This window comes from Protopterus annectens, chromosome 2.part0, assembly GCF_019279795.1.
Source record: "Protopterus annectens isolate FY-2018-M chromosome 2.part0, PAN1.0, whole genome shotgun sequence".
In the NCBI taxonomy this organism is placed as follows: domain Eukaryota; kingdom Metazoa; phylum Chordata; order Ceratodontiformes; family Protopteridae; genus Protopterus; species Protopterus annectens.
Window position 1 is genome coordinate 237,029,210 of NC_056728.1, and position 14,034 is coordinate 237,043,243.

Here is a 14,034-nt window from a genome sequence, read left to right on the forward strand (position 1 = left end):
AATTAAAAATACACAAATAAGAACCTCTTGGATCGCAAACAAAACAAACTGTTTGCAAGTTGTAGAAAGCCGTGTGCTGCAGGAGCTGTGTATACCGTCAGGTACAACCTAACCTCTTACGCATCAATAACACAACGTGCGGTAAGCACGTTTTAAGCATCTAATTAACTAACATCAGAAACAGTGTTTAAATTACTAAAAAATGACTAAAAAATGAAAGTGAACCTATACTCATGTTGTATCATGCATCAAGAACACAAATATATACGCACGATTATGTCCTAAAAGCAAAAACGATCACAAGCTGTTACAAGTTAAAACATGTGCATACTTGTAAAAATAGTTATTAATATGTTCGCAAGAGATAGCAAAAATGGCATTAATATGCAAGATAAACATAGAAAGGTTGGGCGTAGCACATAAAAATTCACACAATAAAGCATGAAAAAAGTGTACATATAATGATTCCTAAGTGTAAGGCTCCAGAGAAGATAGGGTCCCTAACTAGTGAAACAAGCAACTCTGTATATATAGGGAAACATACTGGTAAGTCTAGCATGGGCTCTGATATAAGCTGAAGGAAGAATACCGAACATACCCAAAGGTCCAACAGTCCATGGGAATGAAACTAAGAACCTATCTACTTGTGACTATATGGCTCAAAATACTAATGCTATGAAAATAGTTATGTAAAGGCTGACCCTTACCCTGGTATACTATAAGAGGAACATCAAAACATAAATTTGAAATTTAAAAATACCTAACTACACTGTTTAGATAAAGGTGGGTAAAGTCATCTTCGTAGTCTTCTACTTCTCAAAAATGGTTTAAGTTGCACTTTATCATTAAGCCCTGGTGACCTATCAGACCTTAGTCTTATAATCCACCGTGTCTCTTGTTCTAAGGTTTTGTTGATTAGATCGCCTCCTCTAAAACCTACCCTGATATGGTAAATATGTTCCCTAACTCTTTCCTTACCATATCAGGGTAGGCACTGAGACAAATGCCCTAGCTAGACACAACACAGCAGCAGGCACCAATCATAATTTTAAGTTTTGTGTTATTGAACAAGTTAGTGTAGGTTTTAGAGGAGGCGATCTAATCAACAAAACCTTAGAACAAGAGACACGGTGGATTATAAGACTAAGGTCTGATAGGTCACCAGGGCTTAATGATAAAGTGCAACTTAAACCATTTTTGAGAAGTAGAAGACTACGAAGATGACTTTACCCACCTTTATCTAAACAGTGTAGTTAGGTATTTTTAAATTTCAAATTTATGTTTTGATGTTCCTCTTATAGTATACCAGGGTAAGGGTCAGCCTTTACATAACTATTTTCATAGCATTAGTATTTTGAGCCATATAGTCACAAGTAGATAGGTTCTTAGTTTCATTCCCATGGACTGTTGGACCTTTGGGTATGTTCGGTATTCTTCCTTCAGCTTATATCAGAGCCCATGCTAGACTTACCAGTATGTTTCCCTATATATACAGAGTTGCTTGTTTCACTAGTTAGGGACCCTATCTTCTCTGGAGCCTTACACTTAGGAATCATTATATGTACACTTTTTTCATGCTTTATTGTGTGAATTTTTATGTGCTACGCCCAACCTTTCTATGTTTATCTTGCATATTAATGCCATTTTGCTATCTCTTGCGAACATATTAATAACTATTTTTACAAGTATGCACATGTTTTAACTTGTAACAGCTTGTGATCGTTTTTGCTTTTAGGACATAATCGTGCGTATATATTTGTGTTCTTGATGCATGATACAACATGAGTATAGGTTCACTTTCATTTTTTAGTCATTTTTTAGTAATTTAAACACCGTTTCTGATGTTAGTTAATTAGATGCTTAAAACGTGCTTACCGCACGTTGTGTTATTGATGCGTAAGAGGTTAGGTTGTACCTGACGGTATACACAGCTCCTGCAGCACACGGCTTTCTACAACTTGCAAACAGTTTGTTTTGTTTGCGATCCAAGAGGTTCTTATTTGTGTATTTTTAATTTTGGACAACTGTCTTTCACAGATATGAAGAGGTTTGACTCCTTGATGAGGGACATTACGAAATACATTATACTCGCTTTGTTACATTGATGGAAAGGTACGCATACACTTTTTGTATAGCGTTTTCACTATATCAGGTGTTTACTTGATATATGTTAAGTTGCTTTGAAGACACCTCTTTATAAATCTTACTATAGATGCTACAGAATGAAACGCGCTTTGTACGCAGTTTATCCGTGGATTTTAATGTTTACTATACCAAGAGTAGATAGAATGTTAGGGTTTTCAATGAATGTAGTAACAATTTTTTAATGAATGTAGCTATGGTATTTGATCAAGCATAATGCTGCATATGTTTTAGAATATATCAGGTTCCATGCATTTTTTATCTAATTGCAAGGGCATTCTGTTTATTGAGTATGTATTTTGATGGAAGCTTTCTTTTTTAACAATGTTGCATTCAGTGATGCACTTAACGATGTCAACATTTTTGAGTTTCTGTGTTTTTAAGACTAGTTAACATGTGACGAATTAATTTGTATTGTCCAATAGAAAGCATAAGCATGGTTTTAAAAATGATTCACACAGTTTTATTCGCTGTTTTAAGAGTCTGAAGAAGCCTTTGGCGAAAGCGCTTACTCGTTGGAATAAACTTTACCATTTTTTATGAATACATTTTGCTTGAAGTTCCTTTGAATTTCTGCTTTTCGTTTTATTGCCATTGGAGGGTTACACACTTGGTATTTGGATTGCTCTCATTTTATGTTCATGTGAGTCTCCTGCCTCAACTGATAGCAGCACTGCATTTGGCTTTTCGTGTAAGATATTACCTTTGCCTAGCATAGAGCTGGTCTTGTAGAACAGCCAATAATATTTAATCAAGTGTAAACAATTTAAAAGGCAATCATATCACATCATATGAAGTCTTAGACCTGGGGAAAAAAAGTAGGTTTTAAGACTGTTTTTTAAAGTTTCCAAATTTTGCCTATTATGGATGTGCTGAGAGTTTTCCAAGGGGTGACACACACAAGAAGTTTACAAATTATCACCCAGGAGTGACCACATATAATACTTTCTCACAGTACAGCACTCAGCCACTCTACAGCTATACTTTTACTAAAATAATGACTGGAATTATGCCCCATCTCATCCTGCAGAATATATCCGGTATATATGAAATACCAGTCTGTTCCTGTCTGGGTAAACATGTCTGTACTTTGTATCTAAGAAGAAATATTTCTTAGTCTTACTGGATTTTGCAAAGTGCAGATAAATGTGCAGTTTGTGATACATGATTTTAACAGCTAAGGAGGAAAAAAATGTGATAAAATGTCTGGTATTAGTTTAGTTCACCTGTATACAGAAATATGTAGTATGCATGCACTTCTCCCATGCACATACACACATGCTTGCTTGTCCACATTAGCGAATATGCACACACACACACACACACACACACACACACACACACACACACACGCACACATACATGCACACACACACACACACACACACACACACACACACACACACACACACACACACACACATGCACACATGCACACATACATGCACACGCACACACCCACACACCCACACACACACACACACACACACACACACACACACACACACACACACACACACACACACACACACACGCTTGCTTGTCCATGTGAACACACACACACACACACACACACACACACACACACACACACACACACACACACACACATACACACATGTGCACACATGCTTGCTTGCTTGCTAACATGAGCGCCTGCACACACACACACACACACACACACACACACACACACACACACACACACACACACACACACACACACACACACACACACACACAAAAACATGCATGCACACATAACATCTTCACACACACAAAGACATACATATAAAATCATACACACCCTGCTCAGGTTCAGTAATCCACACAGGAACTTTTTTGCTTCTTCACCTACTGAGCAGTGTATGCCTTGATTCCAGCTTTTTGTAAAGTTTTTAGCTTTAGTGTTGCTCTTTTCTTATCTGATCATGTTGTTCTATTCATCACTCTATTCATAGGCTCACTATGATCTGGCTGTTAATGTCGCTTTGCAGTGGTCTGAGGAAGCAGAAGGTGTCGACTCCAGCAGAACTGAGTGAGTGCAGTCATACTTTTTTTCATTAATGGCAGCTGAGGGGGGAGAAATGCTCGCTACACATTTTTGTTTTCATTGTCGAGTCAGGTTAATATGGTAGGTTAAGTAAACTTCTCAGAGTAACACAATATGAAAGTAAAAATTTGAAATATCAGACACGGATTAGCTGGATATATGTGCAGAGGACAAACTGATTAGACATTAGCATTGTCATTGAGGGATATGACTTTTAGGGGACAGTTGCATTTCTGCATTTTTTCGGAGTGATGTCCTCGAGTCACTGGATGCCAATGAATGTTTTCTTCAGCTGCTTTCTTTAAATGGCCACTGAAAACTAGACATTTGTTCCCCTGCCTGCAAGAACATGGCTCATTGCATCCCCTTTAAAACTGTTACTAGGGTACTAGTAGTTTTTCTGTAATTCATCCAAGGAATCTGGAAGGGCACGACTATTTGTTATATATCCTTTGTATCGAAGCTTTCAAAGCATTCAGTACTATCATCACTTAAAAACACTAAAACATTTTTTCTTTATATGGAGTCTTGCTCTAGTTTTCCTGTTCAGTTCCTCTGTAATTGCCTTCTAAGAACACCACAGACCACTTATTTATCCCCATTATTTTCAGCAGGCAGGGCAAAAATGAGGGATAATCAAATTCTGCTTGTAAGATTGTATGGGGCAATAAATGTTGCTTTCAGCTACCCGTATAAGCCAAAGAGAAATGCTGACTAACACAAAGTTCGTCTCTGTCCATTTTCAAGCACAACTTAGCTCTATGAATGGGAAACAGAAAATTCACCTCAGGATTGCCCCCTGTACTACTGGACAAATACTTTAACCCATGCATGCATCTCCTCAAATTATCTACAGTATCATCCCAGATATTCTGTTTAGGGGTAATATATAATTATTGACCATGCAATGGGTGAGGCCAATCTATAACCAAATGGGATAGGTTATTTTGAGCATAAAAAGGGAAATTGTCTAGGTTTAAAATGGCCTGCAAGGGCAGCTAACATAGTACTTACCTATGAACCTATAAATATAAATAGATCTGAGAGTGTTACAGGGCGAAGAACTATAGTATACAGTTCTGAGCATGCTCTGTACCCCTTTTGGTTTGGCGTGCAATGGACACGCTGGCAAGGGTATGTCATTCGCTTTTGATGGTAATGTAACTCCTCAAGACTGATCCCCCCCCCCCCACACACAAAATGAGCACTATTTATTATCTACAAGGCTAGCCTACAAAGTTGTGTCATTTTTGTCTTCATAGATTCATGATTAAATACTAGGCAATAAGTCTGGAGACCATTACAGGCTTTGTCAAAAAAAATAAAAATTCAAATGGTCCCTCCAGCCTCAAGGAGGGCAAGGCAGTTATCTAGGTTTACCTTGAAAATGGCAGAAGAGCTATTCTGACATGTAGTGGAGGTTTGCTCCAGAAGTGAGTGATACATTGGGATATGAATCTATCATACCAACATGTCTTATTTATTTGTTGATGAAGGTTTAATTCCTCAACTGGGTATTTGAGGTGCCATTTGTTCTGTGAAGGAATAGGAAGTCAAGCAGGGCTGGAATTTTCATTGTTCAAAATGCTAGACACAGATCTTCATGGAGGCGTCTGAAACAGACTGAGTAAGGGGATAGGGCTGCCAGTCTGTTCTGATAACTAAGATTTTTGAATCCACTGATCTTTTAGTTATGAATTTCTGAAGTCTCTTTCAAATGGTGTGATATGTTTAAACAGATGCATACCAAAATCTGCATTATGTTCAATAGTGGGTTTGATGAGATATGGGTAAAGGAAAATTAAAACTTCTTTAGATCTAATGGAAATGTCTTTGTAAATTATATGAACCAGACTGCAGAGACATGATGGCCAAACAATAAGGAATTATCAGCAAGAGTGTCTAGATTCATTGCAACAGCATTTGATTGGAGGAGTGGGTTATCTATAGCATTTATATCATGCTATTGAAAGATGAAAATAGAGAATGCTATTTCATCGAACCTAAAATATCTAAACCGCATATCAAACATTCAGAACAGCAAATTTTTTCCTTGAGAAGAAATTTGCTATTCCGAAACACATACACACAATACAAGCATACCTAAAAAACATCAATCCACACACATAGACTTATAGTCCTACAACTAACCCTACACTAAACTGTACATACACTACTATCTATCCACTTACCTTAACCAAACTCTAACCCTAAGGTCTGTCACTATCACACACTCACCTAACCTGTGCCCTAACCCTAACTCACTTAACCCCCCTAACCCTAATTCACCTAACCCACGCCCTAACCCTAACTCACCTAACCCGCGCCCTAACCCTAACTCACCTAACCCGTGCCCTAACCCTAACAACCACACAATCGCACACTTACCTGAACCCGACCCGTAACTTCCCACCACAGCGCTGAAAATAGCGAAGCCACAGAACCGGCCAACCGTATACTTTCCCTAGGAATGAATTTGTTGTTCTGCAGCTTCGCTATTTTTAGCGTTCGCTCAAAACATGTCGATATTAGAACATTCGAAGTTTTAAAACTTCAGTGTTCTGATATAGACCCTATCTATACAGTACGTGAAAATGTTTTGTTTACTAAAATAAACAATGCTACATTTTTCACATTTTATTTGAAACTATTATCCTTGTGTCAGTTGTTAACATAGTCTAATCCATGATGGAGCAATTGTGAGTCAATGGAAGATCGAATAATAACACCCAATTTGCAGTTGTATGCAAGATCTGAGAAATAGATGCCAAATAGGAGAGAGCCCAACAATAAGCCTGGGGTACAACACTGTTTTCTTTTCTGCTTTTAGAAGTGGCAGCTGTGACTCTAACCACAGATTTTGACAGAGAACTAGTTAACTATACAAAGTACAACAGAATGATTTATATTCAGATTTTTAAGTCAGTCAGTAATGCCTGCATTGGGAAGAGTGTCAGATGCCTTTACCAGGTCCATAAATGTTATATGTACTACATAACCACTATCCACTGCCTCAGTATTTTTTCAAACAAATTAATTAGAGAGGCAGAAGAAGCTAGACCTTCCTTTGACAAATACAAATTGGTGAGGATCCAGGGTTAAGAAGTTTTCAATGTCCAGATTAATGAGGTCTGAGATAATGTGCTCAAGAACTGAGCAATTTATGCAATGTTGGTATGAATGATAATTGTTTAAAAAAATGAGTATACCACATGAAATCAAAACAATTTTATTATGGTTTGTTTTCTTTTCCAATAATGTATACGTCCAGTTATGATTTAATAAAGATGTCTATAAAAAACTACCATTCATAGCTTTACATATTACTGAGATTGATAGGCCTATAATTACCAAGGTCCCTGGTTGAGCAGGAACTTGGGCCACCCTTGTGTAATGGAATAAAATGGCCACTTTCCAGGCTTCAAGAATGTAACCAGTGGAGAGGCATAGATTAAAGGGGTTTAGCCCTGATAATCAGGCAACTTGATTTATTATCAAGGCTTGTGGATGAAGTGCTTTTAGATTTTGTGAGGAATTCAAGAACTTGTTCCATAATAAAGGGGGTGGCTGGAATTATACAGTTTGTGGAATAGCTATAACTATTAGTGAAGTAAAATTTGCACTAAATTTGTTAGCTAGGAAATTAGCTATTTCCTTTGGGTCACAGTGGGAAGTATTATTGTGGACTAGCTCTGAACATTGTTGGGTATTAGTTCTTAATTTCTGAAATAGTTAAAGGTAGATTTGTAGTTATTTTTTATTTTAGTGGCTATTTTTATTCATACTCATCTCTGAGCTTCCTAATGGTTCCCTTATGCATTTTACCGATTTGCTAAAGAGTGCTCTTAAGGCAGGTAGACCTCTTATAAGCATCAAGCAGTTTATTTCTCATGTTATATAAGGGGCTGTTTTTAAATTTCTCATTATATTTGGTGCAGATTGCAACTGTCTTATCATTACAACTATTAAAATGGTAGTAGAAGTCATAGGGATATGTAGCAGCTTTAGCATTGGGATACAGTGGTGGAGGATTACAGCAGAATTTATTTAAGTCATCAAGTAACTGAAGAAGGTTTGCTTCTGAGAAGTCCCTAAACACAGAGGTATTTAGAGGAGAAATACTATCAATTTTAAAGGAAAAGGTCAATAGATTATTGTCTGATTTTAGAAGACCGGGTATTACATATGGAACTGTGCAAGAAATGGCCGTATTTGTGAGGACTAGATGGATGATACTGGGGTCCCTAGAAGAATGGTTAACTAACTGTAGAAAGGCGTTGGCATTTATAATGTCAAACAAATATTGGGCATGCTGACCATTGGCAGTGTAGGTCAGCCAGTTTATTAAATGGATAGTTGAAGTCCATCAGTAGTAAGATTAAATGCTGATTTCAGCTAATGTGTTAGGATATTTGTCAGAGGACATAAAGTGTGCTCTGTAACTAGCTATGAAGTGGTAATTAGTCTTCTTTATTGTGATTTAGACATCCAGAAGTTCAAGTGTGGTACTCTGAGAAATCTGTCATGCAGTGATGATAACCTTGGCAGATACTGATCTTCCCCTACAATTGCCAGTAGGTCTTAAGACATGATAGGCACCACACTCATAAACAGAAGGAGTACTTTCATTGCTCTGAAACCATGTTTCTGCAACTACACATATATAAATGTATTCAGGTTGCAGAAGAGCCTCAAGTTTGGGCAGTTTTTGTTAAGACTCCTGGCACTGAGTAATGCCACATTAATGTGTTGAAATTCAAATTTACTAGGTTGCAATGTCCATCAGGTGGACTTTGCCTAGAAAACTAGGCACTATAAGGCTGGCAAAGGCCTTAACCAGAACTTGAAAGCCTTGGTAAAAGAGGTGCAGACCATCCCTGGCAAAGCTGACAATGATATTGCCAGCCATCTCATCCCATGTTGACCATATACTGGATCCCACTAGAATGACACCAGTTACATAGCCAATTGTTGTACTGTATTGTATGACATTTTGTAAGATTTGTTAACTGCAGAGCTTTTGTCCCCAGGACATGTGCTGAAAAGTGGCCTGTCATGGCACAATCAGACTTTTCAAGTAAACAGATTCTAATAAACAAATAAATTAATAAATTAGCAAACAGATAAATAAATAAATACATACCTTATCCTTGACGGTCAGCATCACTGTGGGTGATGGCAAAATACCACTCAAGATCAGTGTCTACTTCCTCGGATGCATGCATAGCAAGCTCAGTCAAATCCTACTACATGTCCATCTGGGCACAAAGCCAAAGGTCATTCACCTCCATGTGGACGACTATCAGGTCGTAATCATTTTTTTCAGGGTACAAGGATCAAAGAACCTTTGTTATGTTCCAGAAAGACAGCTGTCACCCTATTCTTATCCCACCTGGTGAGGGCCGGGTGGTATCCTCATGCCTGGTAAGAGTCACCTGTGACTAAAATATTATCGTGGTTAGATGGAATCTCGGTGGGCCAGCATGGCTTGGAGTTGACTATGTTACTGCATAGACTAATAACAGTGGTTTCTTAGTCTTTATTTTAGGAGGCTTGGGCAGTGTACTTATAGCAGCCTCAGCATAAGATGGTTTAGTGGACATGCTATGTGTTGTTTGTATTTGTGTATTGTGCTTACCGAATGTGTTCTGAGGTGAGAAGGTAGCGTCCAAGTTAAGTAAATGCATACACCACTCACATATTAAATCATTACAAGGAAGGAATAAAGAGTTTTCGGTAAGCATGGGGTAGTTACAACACTACCTACCTACCAGGCTGGTTAAAAAGGGGCAAAAGCTGACCGAGATTCCATATTGGTGAGTGCAGACAAAGGGGAATAACAAAGCATGATACGTTAATAACTTACTCTTGGTATAAGTTAGAGGGGAATAACAGTAGTTTTAAAAGGTGATGATGCTGGACAGCGCTAAGGGACAGAAGAATATGAGCTGAAGTGCTAAAAATGAATTTTAAGTGACAGAAATATGTAGACTCAACAAGATATTCAGTAACAATACATTACACAGCTTTAACGTGTAGGCTAATGTGGTCGCTAGCTAACGAGTAAAAACAATGAGCACATAGTATACACCTCATGTCAACCTTTATAAATTCCCCCAGTAGTGTTGTCTCTCACACCTGCCTACAGGTAAGCTGATGATAAGTATAATAGCAGCACAATTAATGAGGTGGCACCATTAAGGTATGTGCCAGGTGTTCAGCAAATGAGTTATATGAATTTATAATGAAAGATTGAATGCAGTTTTAATCGACCATCATTCAGTTTATAATAACTGTGACTATACACACACACACATATATATATATATATATATATATACACACACACACACACACACACACACACACACACACACACCTATATATACATACACACATATATATATATATCTATATCTATATCTATATATGTGTGTGTATATACAACTCCACATTCTCACACCCGTGACTATAGTACAATACGTTGCATTGCACTGTAATCAACCCATGCACTACTGACCACCACAAACGTTGATAGATTCAGCATTTAGAAATAAAACAGCCACCCAACTAACATGTTGATTAAATCCATAGTTAACAAATAGTACTTCGACATGACATAAGTGCAGTTTAACTCATTTCTTCTCTCTCTTATTACCTGTTTAATCCATATACTGGCCATAGGGAAAGCACAACCTGCCCTGCCTCTTACTTGGGTTGAAGTCAGGAGAACTAATCCTAAATGTGAAGCCAGTTTATTGTAGTGTACACACAGTCAGTCACTCTCACATCAAATACACACACACAGACACACACAGACACACACACACACACACACACACACACACACACACACACACACACACACACACACACACACACACACATTCACACACACACAAAAGCAGACTATTTGGAGGAATGCCAGTTCACCAACTACACTTTTTTTCCTGTCTAACCAAAACATTTAGGTTGTGAGAGCTACTTAACCTATCATCTGTGTTTTGGGTCAATGGCCTTTACTGGTCAGTCTAACAAAAACAGTGCCTGGATAAAGTTCATTACCCAGGACTTGGTAACATTACTGTATAGTTTCTGGCCTTATGGCAGAAATACAGAAACTTTCAGGGAATGGAAAAAGACGTGGAATGTTTGTGATGTATTTGGAAAGTCTTTTCTAGTAGCTCAGAAATGATCATACTGGTCATTCATTCATATACAAAGTTGTTATACATCCACCAATGGATAATTTCAGATAACAAAGAACTGCATCACCAGTCTTCTCAGAAATTTCATTCCTCCTCCTGAACATTATTCTGCATGTATTGCACACACAGATTCCCTTAATTTCTATGTAGTTTGCTCCTTCACTTTTTTAAAGATTCCTTTCCCAGTTCTTTTATTTCCATTTACGGTTGGTTTAGATTTTGATTTCCATTTTCTAATAATTATTTTTTAAGCCTAATTAAATTTATTAAGGGATTACTATGTCAAGGCAATTCAGTTTCTACATCCTATCTCAAAACAATAATTTCCTAAGTTATAATAACTTGGTCCCCCAGCATTTCTGACACATTACACTGTATGGAATTTTTAAAATCTACCAACTTGCATTGCATTCCCCAAAAATATGTTCTCAAGTATACCTCTCTTTCCCATCATGCAACAATTGCTGTCGTCAGGGCTTTCTTGGCAAAATCCTGGCATGGCCTGCTATACTTTAAGTAAACTGTCCAGTGGCAGAGTTAATGGGGAAAACAGGGCAGAATGAGTAGGTCAGACATCTGTATCTCTAATAAAATGACATTTGCTGACATATTGCTGTTCAGCTGAAATTGACTTAGCTACCATTTATTAGTCCCTCTCTCAGACATGATAAACAACAGAAAATGGAGTCAGTAATCTCATAAGGAAATTTTAAATGAATGTGAAGTCAATCTCAGTTTGTTAAGCTGCTCTATTTTACTGTTGTTGTTGTTATGTTGTAGGAGGCCATCTACCCCCAGCACATACCCAAACAAAATGGAAAGAGAAGCAATGATTCTGTCATCCTTTGCTGGAATATTGATGGTAAGGAACTAAAACTTTATGTTAGAATGTGAAATGTTAAAAGGCATGCATGTTAACTTAAAGGTTTAGAGTATGCATGTTGAAAACAGACATAGTTGAAATGTCTGAATCAGTAAATGTGGATTTGCGCTGTATTTCTGGATACAGCTTTAGGTTGTTATAAGCTGGACAGTGTACATATTTCAGATGGCACTTTCCTTCCCTTGGCAAATGAACAGGATACTACATGTGGTTGGTCACAGCAACCAGAGCCTTGTATTGGCTTACCTTGCAATCAAAGAGATGTTGACTGACAAAAAGTTATACAAGAGAAATGGAGAATACTGTGTAATCAGGCTTGTTTTATTTTCAGAGGTATGCAGGCACAACCGTTACATTCATCACAGAGATTTTCTGGGGAGAAGTGCCTTCCCATGATCCTTGACTGAGAATGGATTAGTAGACGTTTGCCGTGCCCGTCAGACAGGTGTATCATGGGATATCCAGCTAGTTAACCAATGATGGTACCCAGGGTTTAATAATGAATCTGTGTTCTTTGGAAAATTACTTTATTATACATTTGGCTGGAAAACTGTAGATGGGAAAAATATTACAGTTACTGATCCCCCTAAAAGTTTTTTCACCATTTCAGGAGCAGGAAGAACAAAGTACATAGAACAGTATTTATAAGTAACTTAGGATTGTATCAAACTTGTAAGAATTATTTGGCAAGATTTTACCTGATGATAGCTTTCCAGAATTTCGCCATGCAGTGTGGATAATTTTAATATAAAAGACCACCACAGCAAAGAGCACATAGGGAGAGGGGTCTCAGGGAAGAAAGAAGCTGGTACATGGATATGCAATAACGTAAAATGTCAGTGAAAGAATCCAGCACTCTGCTTCTAGTACTTTAAGCATTTTTAATACAAAGGCAGGACTATAAGAAAATAAACTAAAACCAGTTTTACCTAGTGGCTTCCTTAAACTGTTTCAGGCATACTTAAATATCAAAAAGATTACAGCTGATCAAACCATTTAACATCATCCCACAAAACATAACATAGTACAAATTAATCATTCAACTCCTAATGCCTTTCGACTTTTCCCAGTTAGGGTTCGCCACAGCAGAACTCCGGTCCGCTAATGATTGGCAGTGGATTTTTACGGTGCCGAGGTGCCAGCCCGATGCCCAACCTACAAAGAAGGCACACCCATTCACGCATACCTACCTGCATGTCTTTAAACGTCACTCGTCTGCAGAGAGGACATGCAGAACTATATTCTTAAAAAGTTACAAAAAAGTAGATGCAACAATAGTACATATTTCCAAACCATATGAACATATCTTATGGACCAATTAGAATATTAAAAAACATATGCAATAGAGTATATAGCATAAATTCTAATTCATCATTTTTACATGAATTCAAAAACTGACATTTAAACTCAATGGAAATAGGGCAGCAATCTTAATAATCCATTTTTTCACTTTCCTACCACATCCTGCCCTTCCACAAATTTATTAAATTTATCAATATCTGTGAAAGTAAGAAGTGTAATTGGATGGGCATTAACATGTTTAAAAGTGCGTTAGTTAGCCTGTGATATCTGATATCACTAAGAAGGTTGTTCACCTACAGTCTCAAATATCTGGTAGTTTTATCTGCATCGAATGCCCTGCACATGCAATAACAGAGCAGCTCTCATACTTCCCCCAGCATTTAGACTAGAGAAAAATGAGTGTCTTTTGCATCAGTTTACTTAGTACAATGCCCAAAAAAGAAGCA

The 14,034-nt window shown here is 37.6% G+C and overlaps 1 protein-coding gene across 3 annotated transcripts in view; it reads left to right on the plus strand.

The window, feature by feature from the left end:
• Positions 1-14,034, plus strand: part of CCHR2.PART0H2orf80 (chromosome chr2.part0 C2orf80 homolog) — a 438,540-nt gene that overhangs the window by 47,612 nt on the left and 376,894 nt on the right. For all 3 annotated transcript variants that reach the window (XM_044060703.1, XM_044060704.1, XM_044060706.1), the window contains exons 3-4: positions 4,104-4,180; positions 12,184-12,265. In XM_044060703.1, coding sequence (XP_043916638.1) covers positions 4,104-4,180; positions 12,184-12,265 — 159 coding nt within the window. The remainder of the gene's footprint in view (positions 1-4,103; positions 4,181-12,183; positions 12,266-14,034) is intronic.